A 16,202-nucleotide genomic window follows, 5' to 3' on the forward strand; every position below is an offset into this window, starting at 1 on the left:
TCATTCTGCAGGAGTGATGTCCTCTAGAGATCTCTACAGAGAGCATCTGCCAGAGCACAAGTCCCATGACCTATCAACATTTCTTCCTTCCATTTTTCTTAAAACTACCTCCTTCAACCTTCAAAACAGGTTTCAGATACCATGACGTTTAATGGCTACCACCAAGTTGAGAAGACTTTAATTGTGCCTCTTCGTCTTTCTTGACCCAAGAGCCATAATTTATCAAGTACTCTTTACATGGACGTCAACCCAATGCCTTTAAATATATTGGTCACTTTCTCTAAACCTCTCCAAAGGTGCAGCCTTGGTTTTGTAAGGGGCCCTTATGCCTTTGGAACAAAGGCAGGTTCAGCCCAAATGAGGTCATTAAAACAAAACATCAAGTTCCCAGTGCCCTGAGATTCCAAGCCAGTGACCTACAGAGTGTTCCAGCTGATCTTAATTTCCCTGGCACAGCACAGTGAGAGTACTGTAATATAATGCAAAATGTCTCTAAAGAGAAACTAGATACTGGCCTGAGTCTTGCCAATACACAGTTGAATAATACCAAAGTACCCTTTCATCTGAATACTGGGCTTCACACGCATATGTCACCCTTCCCAAGAATGAAAGTAACCTTCCACTGTGAATGTGGGTTGAGTGAAAAGCTTTTACTGGACTCAGCCCCATAAAGTATACATGCTTCTTCACTGGCATACATGAGCTGGTAAAACTGAAAATGCTTACAAGGGGACCAAAGAGACAAAAAATAGAATTTGTTCTAAGTAAGGATGACCCAAATTTAGAAGGTGCTAAAAGCGACAAATCAATACTTAAATGTTTATCCTGTCTAGGGTCTCCTTTAACAACATCAGATCCCTCTTAGTAATTAAACTAAATTTCACTTTTCTAAGTTTCGTTGCAAATTCTTTATCCTTTATATTAAACTATCAGTAAATTCCCAAATATTCCCTCATTTCTATCCTTAATAACAACCACTTCTCTGATCCTTCCTCATTAGTTTATTCACTCATTTATTCTTTCATTCAGCAAAATGTATTGAATGCCTATTAAGTGCCAGGCATTGCAGTCTCCACTGATTCAGTGGCATATAAACCAAAGTCCCTACCCTCTCTTAGGATTTATGTTCTAGTGGGAAAAGGCAGAGAATGAACACATATATGTGCCAACCTATGATGAGCTAGAAAGAAAAATTAATCTGGGTGAGAGAGAAAAGAGTGCAGAGGTAATGAAAAGCAATGTCAGTTTTAAATTCCACCTGAGCTAGAATCTTTTTAATGATCCATCAGTAAAGCAATTAGGGTCTCTATCAGATAAAGTCAAGCTTTACTTTTCTATACAATAAGAGATTATCAAAATTATTGATTATATAAGAGAAATAACTGAAAGCAATCAAAATTAAATACAGAACTAAGAGTTCTGAGGAGTATGATGAAGTGTCAAAAAGGGCATGAAATTCCTTTGTGTGAGTGTCATTTCCACCTTGACTTTCAGCTTTTTTATTTACCTAAATAAAAATTAAGTATAAAATTAAAAACAGCCCCATTAATTGGAATCACATTGTGATAAAAATGTCTTATGTTTTTAATGAAAGCAAAAAGTATATGTTTTTTAAAAATGAGTCTAGCAGCTAGCATATTTTTTGTTAACAGAAATTAAGAAATATTAAAGTATTTTTAATAAAATAGGATGGGAATTGACTGGCATATGAATAAATATTTCATGATATGATTTCATAAAATGGGTCTTAACCACAATATTAAATAACATGCACAAAATCTGAAAGAAATCATGTACACATTACCTCCTTGAGTTTTATCTAATTTATCTAAAAAATGTGGTAGTCCCTGAAGGAAATTTCTGTTACATTTGAAAGAATCAGTTACTGACTGTAGCAGATGCTGCGACACACCATCCCAAACCTTCGTCACTGAAGCACTCATCCTCCCAGCTGTTAGAGTGTCAGCCACGAAGACCTTCTGGCTAAGCCCTCCCTGCCAGCTACTGCACTAGGATGAAGAGAGCCATTCCTGGGCAGCCCAGCTCCTTTGCCCTAATCCTATATAATAAAAGGTTAATATGCAAATCGACTGAACGGTGAAACAACCGGTCGCTATGATGCACACTGACCACCAGGGGGCAGATGCTCAAAGCAGGAGATGCCCCCTGGTGGTCAGTGCACTCCCACAGGGGGAGCACCGCTCAGCCAGAGCTGGGCTCATGGCTATTGAGCACAGAGGTGGTGGCGGGAGCCTCTTCCATCTCCGCGGCAGCGCTAAGGATGTCCAACTGCTGGCTTAGGAGAGTGAGCCTAAGCCATCAGTCGGACATCCCCCAAGAGCTCCCAGACTGCGAGAGGGCACAGGCTGGGCTGAGGGAACCCCCCCCCTCAAGGGGGGCATGAATTTCGTGCACCAGGCCTCTAGTTGTGAATAATTCTGTAGGGTCATCCCAGATCCAGAGCTCCTATGGGATTGGCTAAGGTCTCTGCTGTGGCTGCACTGTGTCTATTCCCTGTGTCTAGTCCCACAGATAATGTTTCCATGAGCTCTCCCTAGTAAACTTTCTACAGGCAAACCTACTCTTCAGGTTGGCTTCCCAAGGATCCTCGCCACAGCAGTAACCTATATCACATCAGGTGTTTGTCAGTGTGTTTTCTTTCAGCTATTGATGGGTCCTAAGTATTGAGAACAGGGAAAATTCATTTAAATACATGACCAAAGGCCACTTTCAGCATTCAATATTTCTCCCTGATGCACTATTGCTTTGTTCTTAGGAAACTCTCCCTCAAAGGTCATCCATTCTCTGACAACAGGAGAGGGAAGAACTGAAGTCAATAATTGAAAGCTGAAAAACAAAAAAAAAATAAAAATTTTCATTACTCCCATCACACCATCATTTATCTAAATTCAGAACATTTCAACACTAGCCAAAATTCTCATTTCTAACCCTATCTCCCTTTCAGAGAAATATGTGTAAGGCATAAAATGATAGAAAGTGCTTCTGATTTGTGGTGCTTTGATTAATTATTAAAAGAAGCTTTCCCTGTATGCGATGCCCTGGAGGTTTACATGCCCCAGGGTAATGCACCAGGTGAGAAGTTATTGTGAACACTGGTGGGTTCTCAGGAAGATAAGTTTTAGGAAAAAGTACATTGGAAGATGGGGATTTAGAAATGGATTTTCTTAAATCTATGACTTTGTACACCCCTTGAAAAGTCTTATATATTAAAGGGTATGCATCTTACCATTTCTACATTATAAACACTAAATAATTCAACTATGTCATTAATAGTTAATAATTAAAAAGTGTGCTAACAACAATCCCCTGCTCTGAAAGACTTATATTATAAACCCAATGGATATTTCCACTTAACTCTGCTAAATGTGTGAATTTTTGTTAATACACAGTAAGCTGGAAGAATGTACAGCAGTCCATCAAGCACTTTTCACTTATAACTCTATGAAATAATGTATAAAGTCAGAAATATATCATTAATTTCATTACATATGATCCTATGTGTATAATGAAAGCAAAATGTATATGCTACTAAATCCAGTTGGTCCAGTATTCTAGCATATAACTTTATCTTTGTTCATAGACTTTGTTAATATAATTGGATATATTTTTTTTAATTTGATGAAGAGGAAGAAAATGATTGATCATGATTAGAAAAATATGTTAAAATACAATTTGTTAAAATTGGTTTTAACTATCTTCAATAACCCAATTATCTATTCTTTTCCCATAGAACCCCAAAACAATGACCCTATCACACTCTATTTAGAGGGAAAAATAATAATTAGACCCAATAGATAAAAAAGACAATTTAGATTATGGTAAGTACAGCTAAGGAAAATACAACAGGACATGTGATGGAGGTGGGGGGGGGGGGCGCGGTTACCTAAGGTAGAGGGATACCTTAGGTAGACTAGTCAAAAAAAAAAAAAAAAAGCCTCCTTGATAAGATGATCTTGTACTGAGAGCTAAGATTAAAAAGGTGTCAGCTATGTGAAGAGTCAGGAAAAGAGGTTCCAGGCAGAGGAAACAATCAAGCCAAAGGCTCTGAAGTAGAAACAAAGCTTGCCAAGTTCACGAACAGGTAGGATCGCCCATCCATGGCTGGAATATAACGAACAAAGAGTAGAATGCAGATGAAGTTTTAAGAGGTATACATATATCACTCATGGACTTTTAATGGGTACTAACTTGCACTTGGTTTCAGGCTTCTGGGTTATAGGTATTGAGTTTATTAGCACAAGCTCATTGGAATCGGAGCCCAACAATCATGATAGGCTTTGGAACTTCGTGAGCTTTTAAGAATTTCTGTTCAAAAAATAAATTCATACTTTCCACCCAATTTTTCTGTAAACCTAAAATTGCTCTAAAAATAAAATCATTTAATTTTAAAATTTTATAGTCTAGATATAAATAATATTCTTTAAAAAAAAAAAGAGGTATACAGAAGCTAAACCATGTACAGTCCTATAGGCCAAAGTAAGAATTTGGATTTCATTCTAAGTTACAGAAAAGTTTTCAACCAGGGAGTGACATGATATGATCTACATTTCTGAAAGTTTACTGTAGCAAGTGAATGGAGAATAGACCAAAAGAGGTGAAAGTAGAAGCAAGGAGGCCATTTGTGAGGCTTTTGTACAGGAAGAGACAGGAACCTAAACTGGGATGACAGCAGTGGAGACAGAGACAAGTGTATGGATTCTAGTGTTTTGTGATGAAAGATGGAGATGTACTTGACAAAGATCAGAAAGAGGTCTCCTAGGTTTCTGGCTTGAGCAACCAATGGATGACTTGAAAGTGGAGAACAGCCAAGTACATACTGGACCTACGTCAGCCTCAAATGTCCACATCTAATCTTACATCCATACATCTAAGTTTAAATATGACGGTACTACCTAATCTGCCCCCCTCCCCTTCCAGATATACCTTTTCTGACTCTCTAATATTTGGACCTTGACTTTGAGGCACGATTTGTGGTTTAACTAGCCCCACCTGCCCCCATCATTTCCACAAAGGTGGCTCCTATGCTCCTTGCCCCATGGCACCCCAAATGGACTCTTTATCAAAGGAGGTGTGGTAACCAGGTGGGAAGATCAGGACAAAGGCTTAGAAAAAACTTCTGGGGCAATGGAACCAAAGAAACCTCCCAAGACTCCTGTACCTACTACATGGAGTCATTAGTTCCTCAAGAGCCATCAGAATCACTGGCTCTCAGAAAAGGAAGAAATCACAGTGCTCAACGGCCCAGGAAGTGTGGGCAATAGTCACTTCTCCCTCACTCATCAGCAGCAGGACCCTATTAAAAACTAAGCTTCTTTATTCCCAGTCCAATATCTTTTCATCACATCATATTGACTCACCTCTTTCCATAGAAACTTATTAAAAATGGTAAACAGGATGTTGTAAATGTACTATTCTTTGGAGCTATTATGGGTTTAAAGTTTTTTACTGACTGCCATACCAACCTAACCACCACATGTAACATTACATCTATAGGAAAATGTGTGTAAATAAACAGCCAACTTAACAAACGATCTTGTGGAACAGATAGAAACATGTATAAACTTGTTAAGAATATCCTCCTATTTGTGCTTATTTTCTCTGTGGCTTTGAAAAGTACTAAATAAGTGGGACCAAAGGGAAGGACAAGAACTAATGGCTGTTCTCCCCATATTGGCTCTCCCATTTCTCTTGTGAATTCATTCCAAAAGTTTCCCTTCGGCTCCCACGCCTTGGCAAAGGCTTGTAGTCACTTCCCAGGTTCTCCCTTGAGCTGTCCTTTATCTAGGGTGCCAAAAGGACAATTCCCAAGTCTGCTTATCCCTGACCAGACGCTTACACAACATAATTTGTTACTATTTCATATAAGCTGGCTTATTTTTAAAAATATTTTTATTGATTTCAGAAGGGGAGAGAGAGAAACGTCAATAATGAGAGAATCCTTGATCAGCTGCAAATGAAAGTAACTAGCATGAACGAGCGAGAAACTAGAGTTGGTAGCTCCTGTCATCAGAGGCTAAGGGACCTCACTAAGATGCAAGCTCAGAACAATGGCCAAGGGTGTCCCCCATCACTGACCGGTGGCATCAACTGAAACCATATCAATTAAATAGACTTCAACTGAATTAAGTGATTTGAGGTGAAGAAACTGGTCACTGTAGGTTAAGTCAGCCAAACCAATCAATGGATCACCACGTCATACACTTATTCTAGGTATTTGTTTTTTGAGATCTTTTTTGGGGGGGTCACTAGCCATCCATTGTTTCCTCTCCACCACTATATACCATACCTACTGAACCTGCACCACCAGCTCACAAAATGTGTTCCCACAACCCTTGCTTAGTGAGCCTTGGTCCAGGTCCCTGTGTCCCTTTGACCACAGCTGACTGAATAAGAATTAAACACTCTGCGCTAAAATCTCTGTCCAGATACAGACTCCAGTCAGTTACCAGGAGGAAATATTTATTCCAATCGGGTGGCTGTTTGGGACACCTGCACTGACACGCAATCAAGACAAGCAGGGCTGCAGAATGTCATAAAATGAAATCCATTTACACGAAGCAGACTATGTGCTATGCTTGGGAGAGAACAAAAGAAAGAGAAGGGAGACAGTGGCTGTGGTGATTTTTGCTGACTTTCTAGTTTCCAATTCCAATTTCTCATGAGATCAGTGACCTTTTGGCCTTCAGGTACTATAACATAACCTTTCAGGCTAGTTCATGTGAGGTTCTGTTTCCTCCAAACAATCAATACCTGGTCCAAACAGCGACTAAAGTCCATTTGTAATATTCCTACCTTTCACCAACTAGATGAAATTGTCCACAATTTTAAAAAGTCAGATTGCCCCAGAGTTTGAAAGCAGCAGAGGATAAGAATAGCCCTGATTTCGTACATATGTCAAAGAGAAAAATAATAAAACGTCAAATTCCTATGCCCTTCACCAGGAAGTTATTATTCAGTGGGTTGTGGAACAGGTTCAAGTTTCTATATTTTTCACAAGCAACCCTGCTCATTCTGAGGAAGGTAGGTCCAGTGACTACACTTTGAGAAGTACTGTTCTAAAGCCTGCTTCAATATTGCTACAAAGATCTGTGTACTTTCAAATTCCTCTCCAAGAAAAATTATATTCATCAAGTGCCAACATTCAAAAGTAGTAATTGCTGTTGGAAAGACATATTTGTTTGAAACCCTAATAGAAGCAAGTATTGTTTCTATTATTCTTTTTGCCTTTACATGATATCTGCATTTCATTTCATACCAAATAGGATTTTGTAAAATGGCTTGGGTGGCCTAAATACAATTTATAATGTTGTTTCATGTGAAAATAAATTTAAATTTCCAAAGCACTAATTTAAAGACTTTGAAATACAGCCAGTTTATAATTTTAGCATTTGATGTACCATTCCAACTGAGAAAATTTGATTATAGATGGTTGTAAGTGAGAAAATTTGATTATAGATGGTTTTAAAAGTAAATTAATATTTTTGTTAGGGAATAATGGCCTTTTAAGAAAATGTGTGTGTGTTTTTCAGAGATTCAGACAAAACTAGGTAAAGATACAATCAACAGGATGTACAGGGTTTACTTTATAAAATTTCAACAAAGACAATAAAAATTTTAAAAGAAATAGATGAAATAAAGGATACAAAATCTTGATAATTGCTAAATCTGATAAATGGGAATATGGGCTGCAGTTTATTGTTTTCTATTGTGTATACTGGAGAAATGAGTATATGAGAGTGTGGCTAATGGACTATACACACAGTTTCAGCACTGCACAAAATGGAATAATTACTTCATCACAAAAGATTGAAATCAGAGGCCCTTAATTTGGGAACAGAGATGAGCTTCTTTTTATCATCCTTGACAAATGAAAGGAAAAAAATTCAAAGGCAGAGCATATGGAAAAGTCATTTCTTAATTATTTGGAAGATATTTTTCATTTTTCTGAAATAATAAAAAAGCTTAATTGCATACAGAATACACTAGAATTAGTGTGGTGAGGGGCAAAGCACACAGAGACATAATCATCTTTTTTATCTCCTTTTATGTAAACTGTAGACGTACAGGCAAATCACTTCTGGCTTTGGACTTCCTTTTTTAAAGCTTAAAATTTGGATAAGAGACCCACTTACTGGTGTGCTTGTGAGATAACATCCTGTGGGCCATAAACTACACACAAAAGCTAGTTATTAGCAATGCTAATACATCTTATTTAGTGATATAACTAATTTTTTGGTACATTTTTCCTATCAATGTTAGCTTGAAGATGGAGAAGAAAGCTAGAAGGGGAAAACACAATGACACAGTTATCTTTGTCAAAAACTAAAAAGATTCAGGTCCTTAACTATTAGAATATTAACAAATGGTATTTGTCACCCCTACTCTTGTATTATGGGCAGAGTTATCACTAACAACACTACTATAAGTTTATTACTTGAAGAATGCTTACAGTTCTTCATTTCTTTGGAAATTGTACCTTCCTCAAAAAAAGATGGTCAAAGCCTCAAGAAATCCAAATTTGCCCAGGCAGTGTGGCTCAGTGGTTGAGCCTCAACCTATAAACCAGGAGCTCAAAGCTCGATTACATGTCAGGCAATATGCCTAGGTTGTGGGCTCAATCCCCAGTGTGGGGCAGGCAGGAGGCAGCCAATCAATTATTCTCACTCATCATTGATGTTTCTATCTCTCTCTTCCTCTCCCTTCTTCTCTGAAATCAATAAAAATATATTTTAAAAATAAAAAAGAAAGCCAGATTTCGGGTCCCAGCTGTGCCTCTATCAGCCACAGCATTTCTTAGCCTCCGTTTGCTCATCTATAAAAGAAGTTCATTTGACTAGATGATCTTGAAGATTTCTTCCAGCTCGAACATTCCATGACATAGTTTTTCATAGGTGTCTTTTTATCTTTAAAATCTTCAGAGGTTTTATTTTGAATTAGATATACTACATAGTCCTGGGAAGCAATTAACCAGAGCTACTATATGAGACGGGTCCACGTACAAAAAGACAATACACTTTGAAATTGCTTTATTGGTAAACACAAAGAACTATGCCTGCGAAATATATCTGGCCTATATTATAAAAATACTAGGAGGGAGGGTAAGTAAAGAATCCAGATTTTATCTCATTCTAGCTCTCATTTAAAAAAGAAAAATATGAGATGCCAACAGTATTGAATACTCTGGGATATTGTATTTGCAAAAAGAGATAAAGCATACCCTATTTGTGGTTTCATTGCAGTTTAGCACTCATGCATTATGTAGGCAACTCAAATTGTAACTATATATATATATATATATATATATATATATATATATATATATAGCCTGTAAAATGATTTTGGTTTTGAAAAGCCACATAAAATTTAGCATTTCTAATGGGAGAAAGAATTGCTAAAATGACTGGAATAGTTAAGCAAACCAAAAGAAAGAGAGAATATAAAGAAAAGAGACGCCCTAACCGGTTTGGCTCAGTGGATAGAGCATTGGCCTGCGGACTGAAAGGTCCCAGGTTCAGTTCCGGTCAAGGGCATGTACCTTGTTTGTGGGCACATCCCGTAGGGGGTGTGCAGGAGGCAGCTGATCGATGTTTCTCTCTCATCGATGTTTCTAACTCTCTATCCCTCTCTCTTCCTCTCTGTAAAAAAATCAATAAAATATATTTTTAAAAAAAAAGAAGAAGAAGAAGAAAAGAGACATTGTTTCCTAGAATGTTTCACCCATGTATAATATTCAATAGTACCTATTCCATACTGTCATTTGCATCATCTCAACCAAAGTTCAGAGACAACTGGTCCACAAATACCATCTTGTAAAAGGGTAATGTGTGTTACCAAGATACTGACTGACCTTGGGGAAATCACTGACATAGAATCATGCATTCCCAAAACTTCACTCATTCTAAAGAACTGAGCATATACAAAGGAATAAAAACAAAGGGTAAGTTCTAAAGGCAAAGTCACGGTAGGGAAAAGAAAACATTAAAAAATATATATGAAAAAGAACCTTCCTCTTTTCCACTTTGGGACAGCCTTCTCTTCTTAGGGACCCCAACCCATGGGCTGGAGGAAGAGATCAACAGGAAGTGCCCTTTCTGGAGGGAACGCCCCTCTGGGACTGGTCTCCAGGACTCAGGCCAGAACTCTGCTCCTGAAACAGCACAGCTGTCTGTATGGGTGCGGAGCTCTCTGAGAAGGTCACTGGGGAAACAGGGCACAAGGCCTGAGCAAGAAATCAGTCAGAGACAGTAATACAGCACCCTTATCCCATCTTGCCATTTGCTAAGCCTGATCTGAAGCAATGTCCTTCCCCAAGATAAGATGTCTTACTCTAGGATGATGACTACCCACACCTAGGGCACACCTTGGCTTAACCCTCACATCAACACCCACTCTTTCTCTTTTTATTCTAGTAACATAAGCATACAATACTTATTATCCCTCTATTCAAAAGAAACCTGCCCCACCGATCCATCTCTTAGACACAGGCATTCTCAATATCCATTCACAAAATTAGCCCAACCCCAAATCAAAGCCCCACCTCAGTAAACGCCCTCTGGATGGCCTTTTTGCTTAGCTCAGTGTCTCAGAGCCTAGGCGCAAGGAACACAACAAGCCCTCCATAAACAGGGGGATCTGTGAAACTCCACCAGATGTTTCCTTCTCCCATTCTGGGTCACATGGACAATCCAGAATCAATTCTTTCCACCAGCAAGACACACAGTCAAATCTATCATCCAAACTTCCATTTTATATCCCAACAAGCCAAGCTCTCAACGGACCCAGACATTTCAGAATGGCATTTTTCCCTTGGGCTCTTACTTTAAACCTCACTCTGACAATAAAGTTCTCAAGAGAATCTCTTTCTTTCTTTCTTTCTTTCTTTCTTTCTTTCTTTCTTTCTTTCTTTCTTTCTTTTTTTTTTTAAAATATGTTTTATTGATTTTTTACAGAGAGGAAGGGAGAGGGATAGAGAGCTAGAAACATCGATGAGAGAGAAACATCAACCAGCTGCCTCCTGCACACCCCCTACTGGGGATGTGCCCGCAACCAATGTACATGCCCTTGACCGGAATCAAACCTGGGACCTTTCAGTCCGCAGACCGACGCTCTATCCACTGAGCCAAACCAGTTTCGGCAAGAGAGTCTCTTTCTTGTTCATCTCATCATGCAAAGTCTGAGCCCACCGCTTAAGGACTAACTCATAACATATGTCTGCTTTGGGGATGTTTATTCCCACTCTCTCCAGTCCTTATCCAAAAGGTACATGCACCAATTAAATTTCACCTCCCCTGCACCAAAGAGAAATATACACTGAGTGGCCAGATTATTATGATCTCTGAATGCATAATAATCTGGCCACTCAGTGTATATATACTGTATATATATTAGAGGCCCGGTGCATGAATTTGTGCATGGGTGGGGTCTGGCCAGCCTGGCCAGGGGGAGGGGCCATGGGCGGTTGGCTGGCCTGCCTGTTGGTCAAACTCCTGGTTGAGGGGACAATTCGCATATTAGCCTTTTATTATATAGGATATACACTGAGTGGGCAGATTATTATGCATTCAGAGATCATAATAATCTGGCCACTCAGTGTATATGCCTTGTTATACCAGACTTCTGTCAAAACACAACATTCCATGGATAGCATTACTACTATATGTTACAAGGATTCATCTCTTTCCTAGAGTATTTCCTCCATTCCTAAAACTATAAACACACATTACTGAACCCATCACAGGTAGTAAAAGTGCAGAAAAAAAAAAGGAAACAACAGATGGGAAAAAATGATCAGAGCCTCTCTCTCCTCATGCAAGCATCTGACTGTTTAAATGTATTGCTTCTATCCTGCAAGAACAAGATACATTTTGCCTAGTGAAGCCTCTCTTTGTTTTCTTGATTCAAAACTGGGAGGAAGAATGTTAAGAAGAGATATGATTATTCTAGAATATAGTAATTTTTTTTGTTTTCTTTTGCAAAATGTGTAAACGTGATGGATCTCCCCTTAGTTGCTTCGACCTTGAAATCTAATTTGCTAAAGTCGGTCCCACACTAGAAACTCATAAAGAAAGAAAATCCTATCTAATAAAAGAGTAACATGCAAATTGACCATACCTCCATTACACCCACAAGCTATGCCCACCAGCCAATCAGGAGCGAGTATGCAAATTAACCCAACCAAGATGGCTGCAGCCACAAAGAGAGCAGGAGGCTTGGGTTTCCCTGGCAATGGAGGAAGCCAAGTTTCCGCAGCCCTGCCTGCCTTGGCCTCCGCTCAAGGCTACAAAGTTTCAATTATAGAAGATAAATAAATCCCAACAAAAATGGCTGTGGCCACAGAGTGAACAGGAGGCTTTGGTTTCCCCGGTGATGGAGGAAGCCAAGCTTCCTGCACACCCTGGCCAGCCCAGGCCTCCGCTGAAGGCTACAAAATTTCAATTATAGAAAATAAATACCAACAAAAATGCCTGCAGCCACTGAGGGAACAGGAGGCTTGGGTTTCCCCGGCGATGGAGGAAGCCAAGTTCCTTGCCTGCCCTGGCCTCCGCTGAAGGCTACAAAGTTTCAATTATAGAAGATAAATAAATCCCAGATATCAGGGCCTCCGCTTGGGTTGCTGGGGGGTGTGGCTGGCCTTCAAACCACCACAGGCCCCTTGCCCAGGCAGCCCCATGCCCCAAGGGAACCCCCACCCTGATCTGGGACACCCTTCAGGGCAAACCAGCTGGCCCCAACCCATGTACCAGGCCTCTATCCTACCTAATAAAAGAGTAATATGCAAGTTGACCATCACTCCAACACACAAGATGGCTGTCCTCATGTGGTCAAAGATGGCTGCTCCCATGTGGACAAAAGATGGCCGCCACAAGATGGCCAGCAAGGGTGGGCAGTTGGGAGGGATCAAGCCAGCAGGGGAGGGCAGTTGTGAGCGATCAGGCCAGCGGGGGAGGGCAGTTGGGAGGGACCAGGCCTGCAGAGGAGGGAAGTTGGGGGCGACTGGGCCTGCAGGGAAGGGCAGCTGGGGGGAACCAGGCCTGCAGGGGAGGGCAGTTAGGGGTGACCAGGCCTGCAGGGGAGGACAGTTAGGCATCAATCAGGCTGGCAGGGGAGTGGTTAGGGCATGATCAGGCTGGCAGGCAGAAGCAGTTAGGGGCAATCAGGAAGGCAGGCGGGCGAGCAGTTGGGAGCCAGCAGTCCTGGATTATGAGAGGGATGTCCAACTGCCCGTTTAGTGGGATCGGGCCTAAAGGGGCAGTAGGACATCCCTTGAGGGGTCCCAGATTGGAGAGGGTGCAGGCTGGGCTGACGGACACCCCCCCATGCACGAATTTTGTGCACCAGGCCTCTAGTCATAAAATAAAAGTCCTTCTTCTAATGATCACTTACAAGTCATCTGCTTTCTGCCTTCAGTAAGAGGAATTAATTGAAATAAAGAAGACATGGGGTCCTAAACTCCAATTACCGTTGCCACAGATCCACTATATCACTTTCCTTTAGTAAATGAGGTTGGTTTGGGTTGAAAATATGAAAGATTAAAAAAGGTATTAAACAACCAGCCAATCCCCTTCACATCCCCTTATCACTGCCCCCCCTTTCCAATTCCTGACCTACAATTGATAATCTAGTATCACATAGACCTCTTCCACCTACTCTGTGAATAATAATAGCTCTCAGACTCTACACTATACAGATATTTTCTCATTTAAACCATCCCCAAAACCCAAAGCTAAGTGTTTTTTTTTATATATATATATTTTTTATTGATTTCAGAGAGGAAGGGAGAGGGAGAGTGAAATAGAGAAACATCAATGATGAGAGAAAAATCATTGATCAGGTGTCTCCTATGTGGCCGACCCTGGGGATTAAGACCACAACCTGGGCATGTGCCCTGACTGGGAATCAAACCGTGACCTCCTGGTTCATAGGTCGCCACTCAACCACTGAGCCACCTGGCCAGGCCTGACAGGTAAGTTTTAACATTCCCATTACACAACTGTGAAAACTGAGGCCTTAGGGGCAAATAATGCCAAAGAACTATGTCAGTCAATAGAGTTATTTAAAATAGGCCTTTATTAATATTGCAAGTTATTGAGCATTGTAAAGACTGTACAGATTTAGAACTCCTGATAATTTTTAATTAGAAGATTTTTAAAATGCATACCTGTTTTTTTCTTGAATTTGTTTTAGGAAACAGGTCTGTCGATAACACAGATGTAAATGAAGAACAGCATAGCTCAGGAAAAGGGTTTGGAATAGATGACATTTCCAGAACATCAAGATCTTTCTTTTTTCTCCTACACCAAGAGAACATAGGATGTAATTTACATAAAACAGAAAGTAAAATATAATTGCTGTCAGAATTAAAAAGCTAAGGCTAACATGCACCACTCGGTGACAAGCGTCTGTGATGTACTTTCTGTGGGTTAAGATAAAATGCTAATTAATATACAATCCTGTATCCTATCCTTTGGGAAGAGTGGGGATAAAAAGTCACCAGGCATGGAAACCCCCTTTCCAGGACTTTGGTAATTTCCTTGAAGCCCAAATACATACTATATATTTATGAATGCAAGAATCACCCTTAGGAGTTAGGCACTGTTATGCATCCATTAAATTGACAAAGTCTATAAAAATAGAGTGAATCCATCCCTGTGCTATTTTACTAAGCACTTTTGGAAGTTATGGTTTATTAATTATAGCTGTGGTTCATCTCACTTCAGATTTCATTCACAATGTTGCCCACACACAGTCTGCTGGTTTTTCAAGTACTTATAGATACTAAATCACAAGGCAGTGTTTTTGAGGAGGTAAGTGAATAGAACTTGCTAGTGTACATATCTAGTCCACTGAAAGTAATTTTAACTTTAGTGAAGTTGAAGCACTTTGAAAATCTGGAAAAAGTACGAATTATATGTATGAGTGTAAAGGACTAGAGAATTGTGCATTGTTGCAACCTTTTTCTTTTCTAAAGTATGTGTAAAATTGTGAACTCTAAAGGCACTTCGTGCTGAATGCTATGGAAATCGGGAAACCTTTCCAAGCCTCTATTCTTTCCCGATGAACAGCAAGACTGCTCAAGTGTCAATCCACGCTCTCCTTCAGGGTCCCTGTAAGGCTCTATGTGGGAGGTGAACTCGTTTACGGTAGGATTTTTTTAAATCTATACAATAAAAAGCGTTGTTTATTTGTTTTTAAATACAGGGCCACGAAGAATGAAGGGAGGTGGGCGGTCAGCCTGAAGCGCGGCCTCCCACTTCACACGGATGGGCAGAGGCGCGGCAGAGCCCGGGTGCTCTCAATGAACCGGGGATGCTATTTATAAGGCTCCGCGAGATCGCAATGTCCCGCCGATCGGGCAGCAGCCAGCTCAAAGGGACTTGTCTTCGGAGACTTTCACAAACTTGGCCCAGCTCTGGGCACATGGCTCACCCCCTCGGACCGCCTCCTCACCCCCTCGCCGGCCGCCGGCCCCGGACACTCCCCCGCGCCCCGGAGGGCTGCCTACCTGTCTGCAGCGCAGCCGCGGGTCCCGTCCGGCGGGGCCAGGAGCGCCCGCGCGTGCAGCCAGGGGCCCGGCGCCAGGTCGCGGGCGTCGCCCCTCCCCCGGGCCGCGCCGCACACCTGGGCGGCCAGCGGCGGCTCCCGGGCTGCCGCCCTGCCCGCGGCGCCCTGTCCATCTTGAAGCGAAGTGGTCATCGTGGCCGATCGGGGGGCTCGGGCGTCCTGGGAGACCCGCGCCCGGGAGAAGGAGGTCGGGAGGCACGAGGCGAGGTGCCTGTCCGGCAGCCGAGCGCGCTGCAGGTGCGGTGGCCTCGCCGCCTGCGCTCCGGCCCGGGCGGCTCCGAAGCTCCTCCGAGCAGCGGGCGAGGCGGAGGGGGAGGGGAGGGGGCGGGGGAGGAGGGTGGGGAGAGGGGAGGAGCGGTGGGTGGGGGCCGAGGGCGGCGGGGCGACGCGCGGAGGGGGCGGGGAGGCCGCCCAGTGCCGGTCGGGCCCCACGCGGGCCGGGGGCGCTCCGGGGGGGCTGGCGTCCTTCCCAGGCCGAGCGCGCCTGGGCTTGGGTGGCTGCGCCCCTGGCCTGGACCGCCGCCTCCCCAGGTGGGCGCCGGAGCGCGAGGATGAGCCCGGGGTCCGAGTGGGCCCCGCGCCGCTGGAGGCGGGGACCCAGCCGGGCGGCGATCCCGCCC

At 42.1% G+C, this 16,202-nt stretch overlaps 1 protein-coding gene across 1 annotated transcript in view; it reads right to left on the reverse strand.

Annotated features, from left to right (window-relative positions):
• Positions 1-15,886, reverse strand: part of GRB14 (growth factor receptor bound protein 14) — a 110,772-nt gene extending 94,886 nt beyond the window's left edge. The window contains exons 1-2 of the mRNA XM_054723435.1: positions 15,524-15,886; positions 14,180-14,312 (exon numbers count right to left, since the gene is read on the reverse strand). Of these exons, the coding sequence (XP_054579410.1) occupies positions 14,180-14,312; positions 15,524-15,714 (324 nt within the window). The 5' untranslated portion in view covers positions 15,715-15,886. The remainder of the gene's footprint in view (positions 1-14,179; positions 14,313-15,523) is intronic.
• Between the last annotated feature and the right edge of the window lie 316 nt (positions 15,887-16,202).

The sequence above is a fragment of the Eptesicus fuscus genome, chromosome 11 (genome assembly GCF_027574615.1).
Source record: "Eptesicus fuscus isolate TK198812 chromosome 11, DD_ASM_mEF_20220401, whole genome shotgun sequence".
Taxonomy (NCBI): domain Eukaryota; kingdom Metazoa; phylum Chordata; class Mammalia; order Chiroptera; family Vespertilionidae; genus Eptesicus; species Eptesicus fuscus.